This window comes from Amborella trichopoda, chromosome 6 (assembly GCF_054954075.1).
Source record: "Amborella trichopoda isolate Santa Cruz 75 chromosome 6, AtrichopodaSantaCruz75HAP2 v2.0, whole genome shotgun sequence".
Classification (NCBI taxonomy): Eukaryota; Viridiplantae; Streptophyta; class Magnoliopsida; order Amborellales; family Amborellaceae; genus Amborella; species Amborella trichopoda.
Genome location: NC_142341.1, coordinates 9,327,618 through 9,343,224, shown reverse-complemented (window position 1 = coordinate 9,343,224; position 15,607 = coordinate 9,327,618). Strand labels below are relative to the sequence as shown.

Below are 15,607 nucleotides of genomic sequence, written 5' to 3'. Positions count from 1 at the left end.
CAAGTAAACGCACCTTCAAATGGTATTTTCATCTTTAATTATAAAATTTAAAACTTCAAAAATAGTATTGGTTGCGCAAATCTATGAAAATTTGAACATCTTAAAAATTAACGGTCCAAAAATACGTTACAAGATGCAATATTTTCAAAATTTGAAATCCAATTTTTTCGCATGTCTATGCATCTTGATGTCAAGGTGATCAATTTGAGGATATTTGAACATCTAAACAACCTCTTCTGGTGAAATTTTTGAGGTGGCCTCTAATTTGATTGTTTAGAGCCTCGGCTCTATAAACTTTTTCCTTTACCAAAATCCCCTTATTTGTTCCAAATACCCAATCCCTAACAAATTCATTGAGTATGTCCCTAAGTGGAATGATTTTTCAATAGTAACCACGTTAATGGTGGATTACATCATTTTACGACCTCAATGCTATCTAGAAGATCTTGGGCCATTTCATTCATATAAAGAAACATTTGTGAACAAAGGGAATTTAACCCATTTCTTAATGTTTCTCATAATTCATCTTTTCTCTCTTTTATATTTTAAAATAATAACAATTATTAAAGGAAAATGGTTTGTTACGGTCACAGCCTCACCTCAAAACTCACCCAAATTGTAGTTCTAAAGTAAGAAAATATTCAAATGCAACATCTCGGCTTTGACTTTACAATTATTAAAAAAAAAGATAGGATTTCAAGCTCTACAAATAACATATATTCTAACAAAATTATGTAGACCATCCATTTCACCCAAAAAATAAGCGTTTACCGATCCACATGATCAGTAACATTTGTTGGGTTTCAAATTTTATAATTTATACATGGTATTGATTAGAGACATCATAGATATTTTCGGTGCCCAAAGTGCTTTCCAAATAACAATTCTAGGTGAAGTTTTACTTTGTTTTCGTAAAATGTTGTTTTCATAAAGCTCTGGCCCCAAAGAACCAGCATCTATTAAGGGATTGTATCAATGGTTTAAAAAACGGATCGGTGCCCCAGATCGAGCACCTCAAAAACCCATCCGGATCGGTGAATCGACGATCCGGATCGAAAATCGGCCGAATTGGTCCTATTAAATCTTAAAAAAATCCAAAAAAATTATGAAAATTCATTATAAATGTTATTTTTTAAGAATCCAATAAAAATACGGGTATTACATTATTAACTTTCATTTTTAATCAATTTATGAATATTTAAGATGTTCTTTTCATGTATGAACTTATGTTAACCATTAAATTTGCATCACATAAAAAAATAAAACATAGAATTGCCATGGATAAAGTATATAATCATACATAGACTACAATAAAAAATAGATTAAATCGATAAAAAATGACCACTAAAATCTCGAATTTGTGGAAAAACCTAATCCACTAAAAAAAAACTAAATTATTACAATCTAACTAACTATAATTGAAAATTATTACAACCTATCTAACTATAATAATATATATTGCAACGAAAATTGTTAGTTTATATTTTATTATATAAATAATAGAAAATTTAAAATATTTTATAATATCATTTAATTTAAAATGTATTATTGACAACTGTAAGAAAAATAATACAGTACAAGATTTACAATGCAAATAAATAAATAAATAAAATATTTGATTATCAATATATACATTATTCGAATGTGCATCAATTTTCGAAATAACACTTCAAATTTAAAAAAATATAATTTTTTAGAATTTTAGAATAAACTTAATGGAAGAGATTGTTAGAGATAGAGAAATATTTCAAATGTGTATGAATCATATCATAAAATTAATATTCCTAATTTATGTTAATGCTTACAATATTATAAAAATAAATATTATAATTAGATCAGTTATTCCTAGTTTGTATTAAAAAATATTTGTTGTATTAAGAAATATCTTTTTTTTTTTTTTGACAAGAAATACTTGTTGTATTTTTTTTTATGAGAAAATATGATATTTGTTGTAGTACTTTTTCTTTTTTTTTTTGACAAGAAAAAAAAGAAGATGTTATATTACCTCTTCTTTTTTTTTTGCTTGTTGTGTTACTTTTTATTTTTTTATTTCTTTTATCATATTATTTTCTTCATTTTAGTTTCTTTTTTTTAAGACAAAAGTAAAATCCTATCTTTCTTTTTTTTTTATGAAGACAATTTTTAGTTTTTTTTTAAGACAAAAATAAAAACCTATCTTCTTCTTCTTTTATATGATATTATTTTAAAAAAAAAAAATTATGTTATAATTTTTTAAAAAAAATTTATGAAGACAAAAATAAATTTTGTGCAATAGTGCGTCCCGACGTCACGCATAAAACCTCTGCTGCTAACCACGACAGCCCTCCACATGCTGCTGAAGAGTTTTGTATAATATTTACCTATATTATATCAATTTTCAATATAATATCACTTAGCACAAGTCCTACATTGAAGAATTGGATAAAGTCTATAAGATATAAATACCTTTACAAAGCTCTACTGCCATCGTGATGGAGAGAAAGGGCAAACTAAAATGATATTTTGAAAAAAATTATCAAAAAGTCCTCAAGTAAGGACTCGCCCCCTGACCTCACAGGACGACCTCACTTAGCGACCCTATGACTTCACTAAATGGAATTGCGCCCCCTGACCTCACAGGGCGACCTTAAGTGGAATCGTGATTTATGACCTAATGACGTAATAGGTGCCCTATGCCGGGCCGATTCACTTTTGATCGTAATGACGTAATAAGAAGCGGCCCTATGACGGGCCAATTCACTGTTGATTCTTTTATGACGAATCGTGATTTATGACATAAAGACGTAATAGGGAATATTCACTGTTGATTCTCTTATGACGAATCGCGATTTATGACGTAATAGGGGCGATTTATGACGTAATGACGTAATAGTGGCAATTCTTATGACGTAATGACGTAATAGGGGCGATTCACTGTTGATTCTCTTATGACGTAATCATTGTTGATTCTCCTCTAGGATCAAGATCGCTTATGACGTAATAGGTCACTGTTGATTCTCCTCTAGGATCAAGGATTGGGCGATTCTCGATTTTGTAAATAATTCATTGTTGATTCTTCTCTAGGATCTAGGATCGGGTGATTCTCGATTTTGCAGATAATTCACTGTTGATTCTCTTATGACGTAATAAGGGCGATTCACTGTTGATTTTCCTCTAGGATTGAGGGATTCCCGGTTTTGCAGATCAGGATCGCTTGTGACGTAATAGGGGCGATTCACCGTTGATTCTCCTTTAGGATCGAGAGATTCCGATTTTGCAGAAGAATCGATACCCTCTAGGATCGCTTATAACGTAATAGGGGGCGATTCCCGATTTTGCAGAAGAATCGACAAGGGGTATTCGCTGTTGATTCCCTATGACGTCACTAAGGGTGTCCCGATTTTGCAGAAGAATCGACACCCTCTAGGAACGCTTATAACGTAATAGGGGGCGATTCCCGGTTTTGTAGAAGAATCGACACGAGGTATTCATTATTGATTCTCTATGATGTCACTAAGGGTGATTCCTGGTTTATGATGTCACTAAGGGTGATTCCCGATTTTACAGAAGAATCGACATGGGGTATTCACTGTTGATTCCCTATGATGTCACTAAAGGTGGGAATTATGACATCACTCAGTAGAATCGCGATTTATGGCGTAATATGGGCGATTCACTGATGATTCCTCTCTAGGATCGGGCGGGAATAGCGGAATCACGATTTATGACGTAATAGGGGATATTTGTTGTTCTAGGATCGGGCGTAAGGGGCGATTCGCTATTCTAGGATCTGGCGTAAAGGGCGATTCACTGTTGGTTCTCCTCTAGGATCAGGCAATTCCCGATTTTACACAAGAATCGATACGGGATGCTCGATTCCTGTGTTGACTCGAGCGAATCCATTGCGACTCGCCGATTTTTAAAACCCTAAATTGTATATAATGATACAAAGTAGCCACAATTCCTAGTGACTTTTTGATATGAAATTTGATAGATTGAATGTGTTAAAAAGTTCAAAAAAAATAATTAAAATTTGAGTTTGATCAATAAAATAATTACAACCACCCAATATCATATCCAATGATCAAGATTAATGTGACCACCTTGCTTCAAAAGCAAATAATCTCATTCGCTATTCTCTACTTTCCCATTATTAAAACGTACATTGACTAAGTAATAAATGCCGTGACACTGACGACATAAACTATGCCAGGGAAGATACGAATAGGGAGAGAAAAGCCATGGAGTCAAAGTTGACTACCAGCCTTGCTTGCCCTTGTCCTAGTTGGATCGAAGCCCCGCATGCCCAAAGCATGGTTCCATTAGCTAGGTCGGGCTGCGCCCGGGCTTCTCTCTAATATGTGGCTGAACAGGGCTATGACCCCTCAAGCATAGGCCCAGATCCAATAAAAATAGGAAAATTGTCTGGGACCGCATGACTGCACATCCATCTTAAAGATGGATGCAAGCAGGGGTTCTAAACTAATGGTCCAAATGTTTTTTTTCTTAAAATTTTATTTTTTGTTTTTAAAATTTATTTATTTATTCATATTGATGAACTCCATATTAGATATTATCTATTTTTAAAAATTAAATCTAAAAATCCATCTCAAGAATAAATTTATTCTACGCATGTGGGCTTGGCAGCACAGACACCAGGTCCATAAAAATATGGGCTGGGCGCTTCAAATCCAAACCCAATCCTAGATGTGTTTAAGCCAGATTGCCGTGCAGAGAGAGAGAGACGGAAATTGCACAACTGAATCCTGGAAAGTAAATATAACGATAAGCTTGGCGGAATAGATCTGCTTGCTCCTGTTGGAGTTGAAAAAGAGGCTTCCCACCATTATTAACTATAACTGTCAACAATAAACAAAAAAAAATCGAAACCAATCCAATTTTGAGACAACCCATTATGAACAACAAAAAAAGGAAAGTAAAAACCAGATTATGAAAGAAGAAAAGTATATTGATAATGATAATCGTCCGATACATAATTGGAGACACAAATTTTTTGTATCTCTCCCTTTTTTTTTTTTTTTGCAAGAGAGAGGAAAAAAAAGAAATAGAAATGGAAACAGGGGAGTAGAGAGGTCAGAACAACATAACAGACATAACAGAGAGAGGATAGACTGAGCAACTCACCGAGAAACCGAGAGAGATAGAGAAACCTAGAGAGAGAGGAGAGAAATCAATAAATGAGAAATCTAGAGAGAGATTTGGTTAACCAGCGTTGATGTGTACACCCACAGCGAGGATGAGTATGGTGAAGACAGTGAAGAAGATGAGAGAGTGAACCACAACAGCTTTTCCATTGGTTTTCATGCTCCCAAACTCCACATGCCTCGTATTTCCAGGCAACTCAAACAACAAACCAGGAGAAAACAGTATAAATAACAGAACCCCAAGAACTACTGGTCCCCAATCAGACGACGCCATTGCTCCCCTCCCTCTCTCTCTCTCTAATCTGCAACTCACCACCTCTCTCTCTCTCTCTCTCCAACTTGTCAGTCAGCACCCCTTTCTCTCTCTCTCACCCTCTTTGGAGTTGAAGCGGGAATAAGAAGTTAGAGAGAGAAAGGGAGACGGCAGAACGACATCACACGTTTGGAATCCATGCTCTCCGTGTTTGTAGTTTCGTGCCGGTGAGGCAGAATATGGCCTGACCCGCTAACCTAGGTTTGACGGTTAAGATCTCTATGTGGGCGAAAGGACGGCTCGATATGGCTTGGCGCTTTGTCTGTAAAGCTGAGCTTTGGCATTTGCTTTGAATTTCCGCGAAATGACTTAAAGTTTTCGGGAAGACAGAAAACCACGTTATTCGGCGTGACCCAAAAAAGCGAAATTTTGAGGCATTTATGAACTTTGAACAATTTAATGTGTTGCTCATATTTTTTTATTTTAATTTAAATATTCATAAAAATATAATATCTTGAGTTGGGTCATATGCAAGTGGGTCTTGCTCATGTTTTTTATTTAATTTTAAATATTCATAAAAATATATTATCTTGAGTTGGAATAGATGGAATAAATGGGTAAAATGTTAAGAATGCTTTGATAAGGAAAAAGTTTATATAAAAAGCTTGCAAAGAGGGCCACATCTTGTTAATTTGGTGTTCACGTATGTTAAATTATATTTTTTTTTGCTTTTACTTCATGATTTGTCAGGTGTCATGTTCTAGATTGTAAACAACTAAGCTGTAAAGGACTTTATTTTAAAGTATTAATAATAAAACCGGGTAAAGGGCCTTCTCCCCACTTATTTATATCCAAAAAAAACAAAAAGGTGCAGCTAAAAAATCCGTCATAAGAAGCTGTTTTGATTTTAAAAACCTCTCCAATTGAGCATCTCGACATTTAGATATATAAATATGAAAAAAAAAATCCTCAAAATAGTGTATCTTGCAATATATTATTTAGACCATCCATTTTTAAGATTTTCATGAGTTAATAGATCTATTTGATTTGAACCATTTTGGTAGTTTAAAATTTTATAATTAAAGACGAAAATGGATTTTCCGCTCATCCAAAGAAATTTTGACACCCATCTTACAATAAAATTTGGAGGTGCACCTTATTTTAATTGTTTAAGGTTGCAACCTTATACAAACCACAACGTTTTGATAAATATTATAAAATTTGTCAAAATACATCTAATATATTAATTAGTTAATTTAATAGTTTGCCTTTTTTAAAAATTATAGGTTTGAAAAAGCATTTTAAAATTAAATTAAGAAATGGATAAAACCAACGACTCTATCCATGTCATTATTTTTGCAATAACTATACAATTTAGTAATCCACCTAGACATGAATTTGCGTTCATGTACATCGTTACTGAGAATATAATATAATAAATGGATAGAAATGTTAAGGTTCAAAAAAATATTTATCGAGGTTGGCGTAAGGCATTTGCTTGTGTAATTATGGTTTCTTGCCGATACGTTACGAACTTTCTAGTAGGCATATGAGATTGTATACTATGAGCCATTGGATATGAAATCTAATTGATGAAAGTATATCATAACATTCGAGAAATTTTAATTTAAATATTATGTACAAACAATGACCCTTCTACAATCACTTGATTTCAAATCTAACGATCGTAATACCTTGTATCAAAAGTAAATGGTCTCATTGTATGCATATCGTTAATGGAAAATACTACAAAACGTTTATGAGCAAAAATGAACAGTATTTTCGCCCATAGACTGCACGCCATCCGATTCTTTCGGATGGTATGGATTAAAGATCGTCACAGTTATAGTATGTCCATAACGGGATTTTTTCACGTAAAATTGATGCAAAAAATATAAAGGGACTGCTACGGCTCCTGTAGGTCTGCGGTCCGTGATGGGTAATAATTCACCTATAGGCGTTTTTAATATTTTTCCTATCCTTAATATATATCCCATTAGGAGGAATTATATATGCTACCATTATTCAGGCCATCCAATCTGACTGGACAGCTGAAACGACCTCAATCACAACTTCACCCTTATATACTATTTTATTTTTACTTTTTATAAATCATATTGATACCAATTTTGGGGAGTGCCGGGTAGTTTGGTTTTATTTTTGTTAGAGATGTCTTTTTTATATTATTTGTATGTGCACCCCAATGAGACGATATCACACTCCAAATTTGTGTCAATATGATTTGTAGAAAGAAATTAAAATTAAAATATTATAAGCCATTAGATCAAGATCAAACGGTCAAATGCTAATTTCTAACATTATGGTTGAAGTTATGCTAAATTTTCTATACCCAGTGGCATATATAAAGGTTCCCCGAATAGACCTGCAAAGAAAAATTTTAAAATTCATTTCGAAACACTAGAATTTTGAGCCTTCTGTCTTTAGGAAATTGTAGTATATGCACGGGTTTGAAAAATCGAACCGATGTCATAAACTGGCCAAAGGCTAGTTTTGAGTAACCGGTAAATCAATTGGTTCACCCAGTCTAACCGCGCAAGTTCTGAGTGGTAGAAAATATGTTAAAAAATAAAAAACTACAAAACAAATCTAAAAAAAAATGAAAAGTATGTTTAAAGCATGTTTAAACAAAGCACATCCAAATGAAGTTGAAAATTGATGAAAAAATAGATTTTAAAAAACTCAATTTGTGTCTAGGGGTATTTTTGAAAGTTTTAAAAAAAGATAGAAAAAATATAAAAATAAACATTCATGGCCACAACAATTTCCATCCAAAATGATAAAAAAACATTAAAAAATGTATTACAAACAAATCCCTTATTTTGTAGGATTTTATATATATATTTTTAAATTTTTTAAAAATATCCGAACGAATCACTAAAATTGAAACTAGCCAGTGCCCAATTCCGATCTAACCGGCCGGCTCGAGTTGAACCGGCCGATATTGCGAACACTATAGGAGAATGATGTAATATATGCCTATGTAAAGATTGGACCGGGGTGGGAACCGTGAGAATCAAGAATTGGAGTGTGGATTGTTCTTTGGTCATGAGGGAGCATAATATACATGCTCCTTTCTTTATCAGGTACGACAAAATAAACTATCTTTGTCAGGCATTGCTCATGAAAATCTTTAGTGAATAAACTTGGGACATGCATTTTTAGTTTTCAGGATTAAATATTTTAAAAATCTTGGATTAAAATATCCATTTGATCTAATCAGGATAAATGTTTATTATGATAAGTGTTTTGGATTTAACTTACCAAATCTTAGTAGTTAACTCTAGAAAGCAAAAGCTTCAATGCACACTCTAAATGTTAAATCACATCCTAGGATTGAATAGAAAATATCCGATTTTGAGAAGTATAAAAATTAGTAACATAAAATTCACGAAATGGAAGTATGAAATTCTTTGTTTAAATTTGGATTTAATTTAAATTTTCAGACGTGTTAATGGTGGAAACGGAGGGTGGGACTTTACGAGGAAACCACCCTCCTAACCACCAATGCCCCACCCCCTTGTTTAAAGTTGAACTTTCTTGTCATTTTTTTTCTAAAATACTTGGATTTAAATAATTTAGTTTATTGCGAAAAAAAAAAAACTTTAGTAATTCGATAATTTAGATTGGAAATTGATGATTGAGATCGAAAATCGGTCGGAACCAAACTAATCCCCCCCTCCCCCCCCAAATCCTACTCTATAAACTTTTGTTTTAATTTGATTCTATTTTTTAAGATCTTCTTGAATTGTCAATTCAAACCAATCCAAATCCGCAATCCACCAATCCGACATAGATACATGGATGGACTATCCATCGTACGGATCAGGTTTCGAATAACTCTTTTAATGTGATTGTGACGCCATGCTTAATGGATGACAAAATCTGCTTTTTATCTATACTCATTCTCCAACCCTGACCAAGTATAAAACAACTTTATGGTGGGCGCCTCTTTGTAGAATGAAAACTAGGGTCCTATGGTATGAAGATGGTCTTACCAAATCAATAAAGAACTCATCACCTTTGACGAATTTCAAAAGAAGTGATATTTCATAAAAAATAAAGTTTAATACCCCATCGCTTTTTTAATTCGTATTCTTCATAATTTATAGAGTTTATTCCTACTTTCTTTTAAATGAGGCATATCTTATAAGTAAGAACTATCATTAATTAAACAATTTTGCTCACATTTAACTTAGCAAATCCAACAAATAAACACCTTCTTTCCTGGTCAATAAAATATAGAAAAAGGAAAAACTTAATAATTTTATTTGTCCAATGTTCTTTTATGTGATCCTATAAAATGCCATTAGGAAATGGTTTAGGAATTTTTGATATTTTAATGCTTGGATATAGTGACATATTTAAGGTCTTGTAGGTGTACTCTTACATATGGAGTATTTCTTTAATATATTCAATATTCATTAAACACTCATTGTCCTTGTTTCGTTAACCCATAAGTTTTTAGAGCAAGGGCATTTGTTAGACGTAAAATAGATATTTATATAAAAAAACCAGTGACATTATGTTAATGGTTACAATAGTGAATGTTCCATATGGTAATGTCATACCTCATGTTGATGATTTCATTCTTTATTATAACTAATAAATTTTTTTTTTCTGTCAAAAAATTAGATTTTACTCTTAATTAATACTTAAATTGTCTCTTGACAAAAAAAAATCACTATAATGTGAAATAAGAGTATTAAATTTTAAAAAACATTGAGTATACTTTAAGAAAATACACGGCATTAAGGAATATCCTGACAAAACCATTTAATTAAATGGATTTTAATTCGAACTCATAAAAATGTGGGAACTAGTGACAATTTTCTGTTAACTTAGACCGGCCTTTTTTCCTTCCCTTTAAAAAAGCTAAATTTCCCTTGGTCCCACCACGAGCCAATGTATCTGGAGTCGTAGACAAAATTAATAAACGACTAAAATCACTTAATTTGTTACTTCTCAATTTCATTTACCATTACTTAATCGGAAACTGTAAGATTCTCATCAAGCATTTGGCATCCAATACCCCTCTTTCTCTCTCTCTCTCTGTGTCTTAGGGCATATAAGCTTTGATCCTTTATGCTTTTATTCCCAAGCCTAACACAATTATGCAAAGGTGCAATTATTTCTTACATTTCCTATTGCATATGAGCAATGATACTCTAATCTCTAAGCTCCTTCTAGAGAGAGAAAGAGAAGGAATAAGTTCTACCATTTCCACTAGAGAGAGAGAGAAAGAGTTTAGTAGGAAGAAACTCTGGCTGTTCTGTCTCTCATATATATCTCATATATAGAGAGACAGAGAGAGATTTACTGCAAATTCCATATATGAATTGACAAGTCCGAGGAGAGAGAGAGAGAGAGAGATTAGGATGAAGGACTGGGCTTCACCGATTGTGGCCTTAACTTTGTTCGCGCTGCTAACTCCAGGGTTGATTTTCCAGCTACCTGGGAAACACAGGGCTGTGGACTTCATGAACATGAAAACCAGTCTCATTTCAATAGTGGTACACTCCTTCATTTTCGGATTGCTTCTGATGTTATTCATCGTCGTTTTGCATATCCATGTCTATGTATAAATGTGGTTTGGTGCATCATTGTGCTATGAAAAAAAAACATGTTTGGTAATATGAGTGAGAAAAGTTGGCCAGGAATGTTTGATTGTTTGTTGCTTCTAACTAGGGTTTGAAAGCCCAGCTGAGGTACCCGAACGGCCCACCCAACAGTTCGAGTCAGTACAAAGTCAGATCGGCTTATCAAAAGAAAAAGAAAAATATAGAAAAAAGAAGAAGGGGCATTATCAAAAATATCATTTTTTTAGATTATTATAAAAACTTCAAATTTTTTTAATTCTCATTCATACCTGTTTTTACCACAATATATATATATATATATATATATATATATATATATATATATATATATATATATATATATATATATATATTTTTTTTTGATAAAAATACTCTTTATGGTATTCTTAGATCCTTTAAGGCATCATAGTTAACCCAGATCTGTGATGGGCATATCGAGTTTTAAACGACTTTGTATTGGGTTTAAGGTTAAAATCATGTTTGAAGCATAATGGCTCTTAGAGCACTGTGACTGGTTGTTTAACTATCATGATTCTAATTGAATCATGATAGTATCACAGTGGTGAGAGATTCGTGATAATCAAAGTGATCATCACGGTTATTTAAGTACCATGATGGTTCTAATGCTACCCTATCGTCGGGGTCCTAATAGCACCATGATGACTTAAGCCCCACACGAACAACATTTGAATCCTCCACGACCATCCCGGATCTAGGTCAACCATGATGCCTTCATGGATTTAACTCTTATGTTAAGGGTATTTTAGTAAAAAAGTGTTAAAAATAGTGGAATGAGGTATGGAAGGTTTTGAAAAATTTGGGGTTTATTTCTGATAACCTAAAAAATAAAATAGGATATTTTTTATAGTTTCCCAAAAAAAAAAAAAACAGAAAAGAAGAAAAAAGCAAAGCAACAAAAAGATAAGAAATATGACAAAAAATATACAAGAACCACAAAATAATAATAATGAAAAGGAAAGAGAAAAGAATTGAACTTGATCATTTCATCTAACAAGAGGCATAAAACACATCAAAATAAAAAATCACTTTGAGAATGAAATGCGGAGAAAATGGAGGAAAAACAAAAATCGAAATTGGAAAGTTTTTTGTTTTCAATCAAGAAAAAATGTTGGGTTTTATATGTCGAACAGTTTGGACAGATCTGAGCAATTTGGTCAAAAATCAAGAGATAATTCATGCAATTTCAATTTCAATTTTGGGTTTAAAAATCCCTGAAATTTGAACTTTTAATTTCGTCTATTTGGGCGTCAGATCCAACATATTTCTATAGGGATTTATTACAAAACTCCAATACCAACATTTTATATCAAATTTATACCAACCTTTTATATCAAATTTAAAATGATTTGGTTGATAAATGCGAGAGATATTGAAAGAAAGGTGGATTGGGATATTGGGCTTAAAAATGGGGTAATTTTTTTTCGAAAAAATTCTTGCCCAAATGCATTTTTTTAACAAAAAAAGCTTGATTTTTTGGGTTAAGATGGATTGATTTAGGTCCAAATTGATAATAATAAAAAATAAAAATAAAAAAAAAGAAGGAAAAAAAAAAGCCATTTCTGTGGATTCAAGGTTGTAAAAATGAAATAAAATAATAATAAGAATAATAGAAGGGAGACATTTTCCTTATTTTTGAGTTGTAAAATTAAAACCGAGTAACTAGTCCAACATGCCCTAATCCAAGCGATACCCAGTCCTAGTACCCATGCGGTCCGAGTCTGCTTGGTGATTTTTGAATCAGTTTGGCAAATTTCAAATCCTTGTTTCTAACTCTTAACTATCGAATATTTTTTTTTTGAGTAATTCAGTGGGGAAGACCGACCCTTATCTTTTTTTTCAAATAGTTTAGGAATTTGTTTTTTGTTTTAAGGTTTAGTGTGGTGGTGTCAATGAGAATAAAAACTCGGTGACTAAGATGTGAAGGCTACCACCATGACCCCAACCCCTTTTCCAACTATCAACTTTTATATTGGAAAAAGATTATCTTGACCCCCAAAAATATAGTAAGGGTGATAATTTTTATCCCGAAACTTTTTTTTGGTAATCTTTGATTCACTTGGCAAATGATTTCAAATAATGCTCTTGAGTCCTCAAAGATCTAATCCCCTCAAACAACCATGCTGAATCATATTATTGGAAGGGAGGGGAATTAGATTTCGTGCGAGCATACATATATACATGCATACACATTTATTGAAAAAATATACAAAGAGACTATTTATTTTAGTACAAAGATGTCACAATCACTCTTTTTTATCGATATCAAATAGGGTGATTATAAGAGTGTTAGTTGACTAGATTCAAAGTAAAAAAAAAAAAACTCAAACTTCATGACACACCCCAAACGATCCAATTTTAAATCTAATGGCTAAGAGTAATTGTGAGCTCTTTGTACTGAAGATAAATGATCTTATGATATACAAATAACAAATTTTAGATAAAAAATTATTATTACTTTATTGGGCGCGGTGGACCATTTCTTGTAGGCACTTAAGCCGATCACATACCTTTCTCTTTTCTCCTTTCTATCTATCAGTGGGACAGTACTGATTGATGGTTGCTTGTATTGTTGTTTTCCATAAAATGGAGGCATGAAATGTGAAGGGGAAAAATGAAATGCACATTGGTGTTTTGGGATAGTATTTTTCTTTAATTTTCTGTAGATTTACTTTGTAATTTACTAAGGGGTTAACCAAGAATAAAAAATGGGAATTTTCCATGCAGGAATCTCGAAGCTGGAATTCGAAGAACATACTATATTTGGTTAATTTGTCAAGATTTTTGAAGATTTTGGAAAATTGCGTTCAGTTTTAAGTTGGATTTAGTAAACGTGGAGATCTAGAAATAAGCCAATTTAAATTGTTTATTGAGGATGAAAGGGTATTCCTTTTTATTAAACAAGCGAACTTTTGGAAATCATATTTCATCTAATACATGTCTAACAAAATAGACAATCTAGATCGTGTAAAAATGCTAATAGTTCCACTAGTAAAATGTTATTGATATAAACATTTCGATCTTGATCAAACAATTAAGAGCATGTCTGAGTATTTTAATTTTATGTTTTTTTTTGGACATCATATTGAGCTAACATTGTGGTCATCCATACTTCTTACCCTTACATGCTTGTAAAAAAACTAAAACAATAATTCAAAAAATAAAATAACCAAAATACTCTTAAAAGTTCCAAGGTAATTTGGTCATTTTATTTTTTATAAATTATTTTACATATATTTTTTTCTATGAGCCCCAATTACATGTACACAACCTCGAATTTTTATTAAGACTTAATTTATTATGAAAAAATAAGGAAATGAAACAGAATGAAATACAAGCAATCAACGTTTCTCATTATTTGTGAAGTTGGCCTTTTTTATGAGGGGTGGACGTTTGCATTTATCATGTTTGATATTTGTGGACTTCCACTTCTCCACTTTTGCTATAGGGTTCCTAACTGTCAAACTAGAAATTGCTATAGCGTTTTTGGCAATTTAATACCTTGTCAACCCTTAGTAATACATCCTTCTCACGATCAAACATACCTTTAGTACGCTATTGTAAAGAATAGCTCAGTGATCATCATCTGAGCTTTATCTCACTATTTGGGTTCAGCTAAATGAATTTCGTTATGCTACTGTGCTTTATTAAAGGCTATACAACACCACAACATACGCATATTGAAAGATGGATTATGTGATAATGCATGGTGTATATATTTAATTTTTTTTTTTTATTTCACGGGTAAAATCACTCACAATATCTAATTATTATTAAATTTCACTTCAAATAAATAAATAAATAATAATAATATCTCACTTGCTACTATTTAAAACAAAGCTTTTACACAATAATAAAAAACCTAGACTCTTTGCTTTATGAGAAAAGAAGAACATAACATGAATAAAACTTTAAAGAAGTAAAATTGCCGGAGATTACCTCAACCGGTCTTAGTATACCCCACGTCGAGTCTCTTCCTTCTAAGGATGATTGGGATTTTCAATTGGTCTATAGATTTTTCCTTTCTATGCCATAACCTAATCAATGCATATGGATCTCGATCTAGAACCACCCACTTAAAGTCTCTTAGCTTAACCCTTCTGAGAGATAAAAATTAAAAAGAAGAAAAAGAAAACCACTAGCTAAGGGAAGATCCATTTGCTACTCAAAATCACAATCCAACTAGCTTGATCTAGAACCCATGAGAGAGAGAGTCAAGCTAACCTAGGGTGGGGTGTGCCCCTTTGAGAGGTTAGAAAGATTTCAGTTCCATCCTGTGATACCTGATATTTATAAAGAGACCATTTATCTTTTGTACGTAAAAGTCACCGTCTCTCTTGTCCTTTGAATTTCAAAATGGGTGGCTGTAAGTGTTATTGAATGGACAACGTTCCAAAAATAAATTCTTGGACTTCATGATTCACCCCAAGCCATCCAATTTGACATCTAATGAGTATGAATGATTGTGACCTCCATGTACAAAAGATAAATGACATCTTTGTAGATAATCCTTAAATTTTTATATTTTATGCTCATGTCTCTTCTTTCATTTTTTTTCTTAAAATTCATTGTAT

General features: G+C 32.4%; 2 protein-coding genes across 2 annotated transcripts; one reads left to right on the top strand and one right to left on the bottom strand.

Moving 5' to 3' along the window:
* Nucleotides 1–5,056: 5,056 nt before the first annotated feature.
* On the bottom strand, nt 5,057–5,563 carry LOC110007627 (hypothetical protein). Its single transcript, XM_020669851.2, has one exon. The coding sequence runs from the start codon at nt 5,416–5,418 to the stop codon at nt 5,203–5,205; it is 216 nt and encodes a 71-aa protein (XP_020525510.1). The 5' UTR covers nt 5,419–5,563; the 3' UTR covers nt 5,057–5,202.
* Nucleotides 5,564–10,656: 5,093 nt separating this feature from the next.
* On the top strand, nt 10,657–11,049 carry LOC105420955 (DUF3339-domain containing protein). The gene has a single exon (XM_011626556.3). The coding sequence runs from the start codon at nt 10,794–10,796 to the stop codon at nt 10,998–11,000; it is 207 nt and encodes a 68-aa protein (XP_011624858.1). The 5' UTR covers nt 10,657–10,793; the 3' UTR covers nt 11,001–11,049.
* Nucleotides 11,050–15,607: the final 4,558 nt, after the last annotated feature.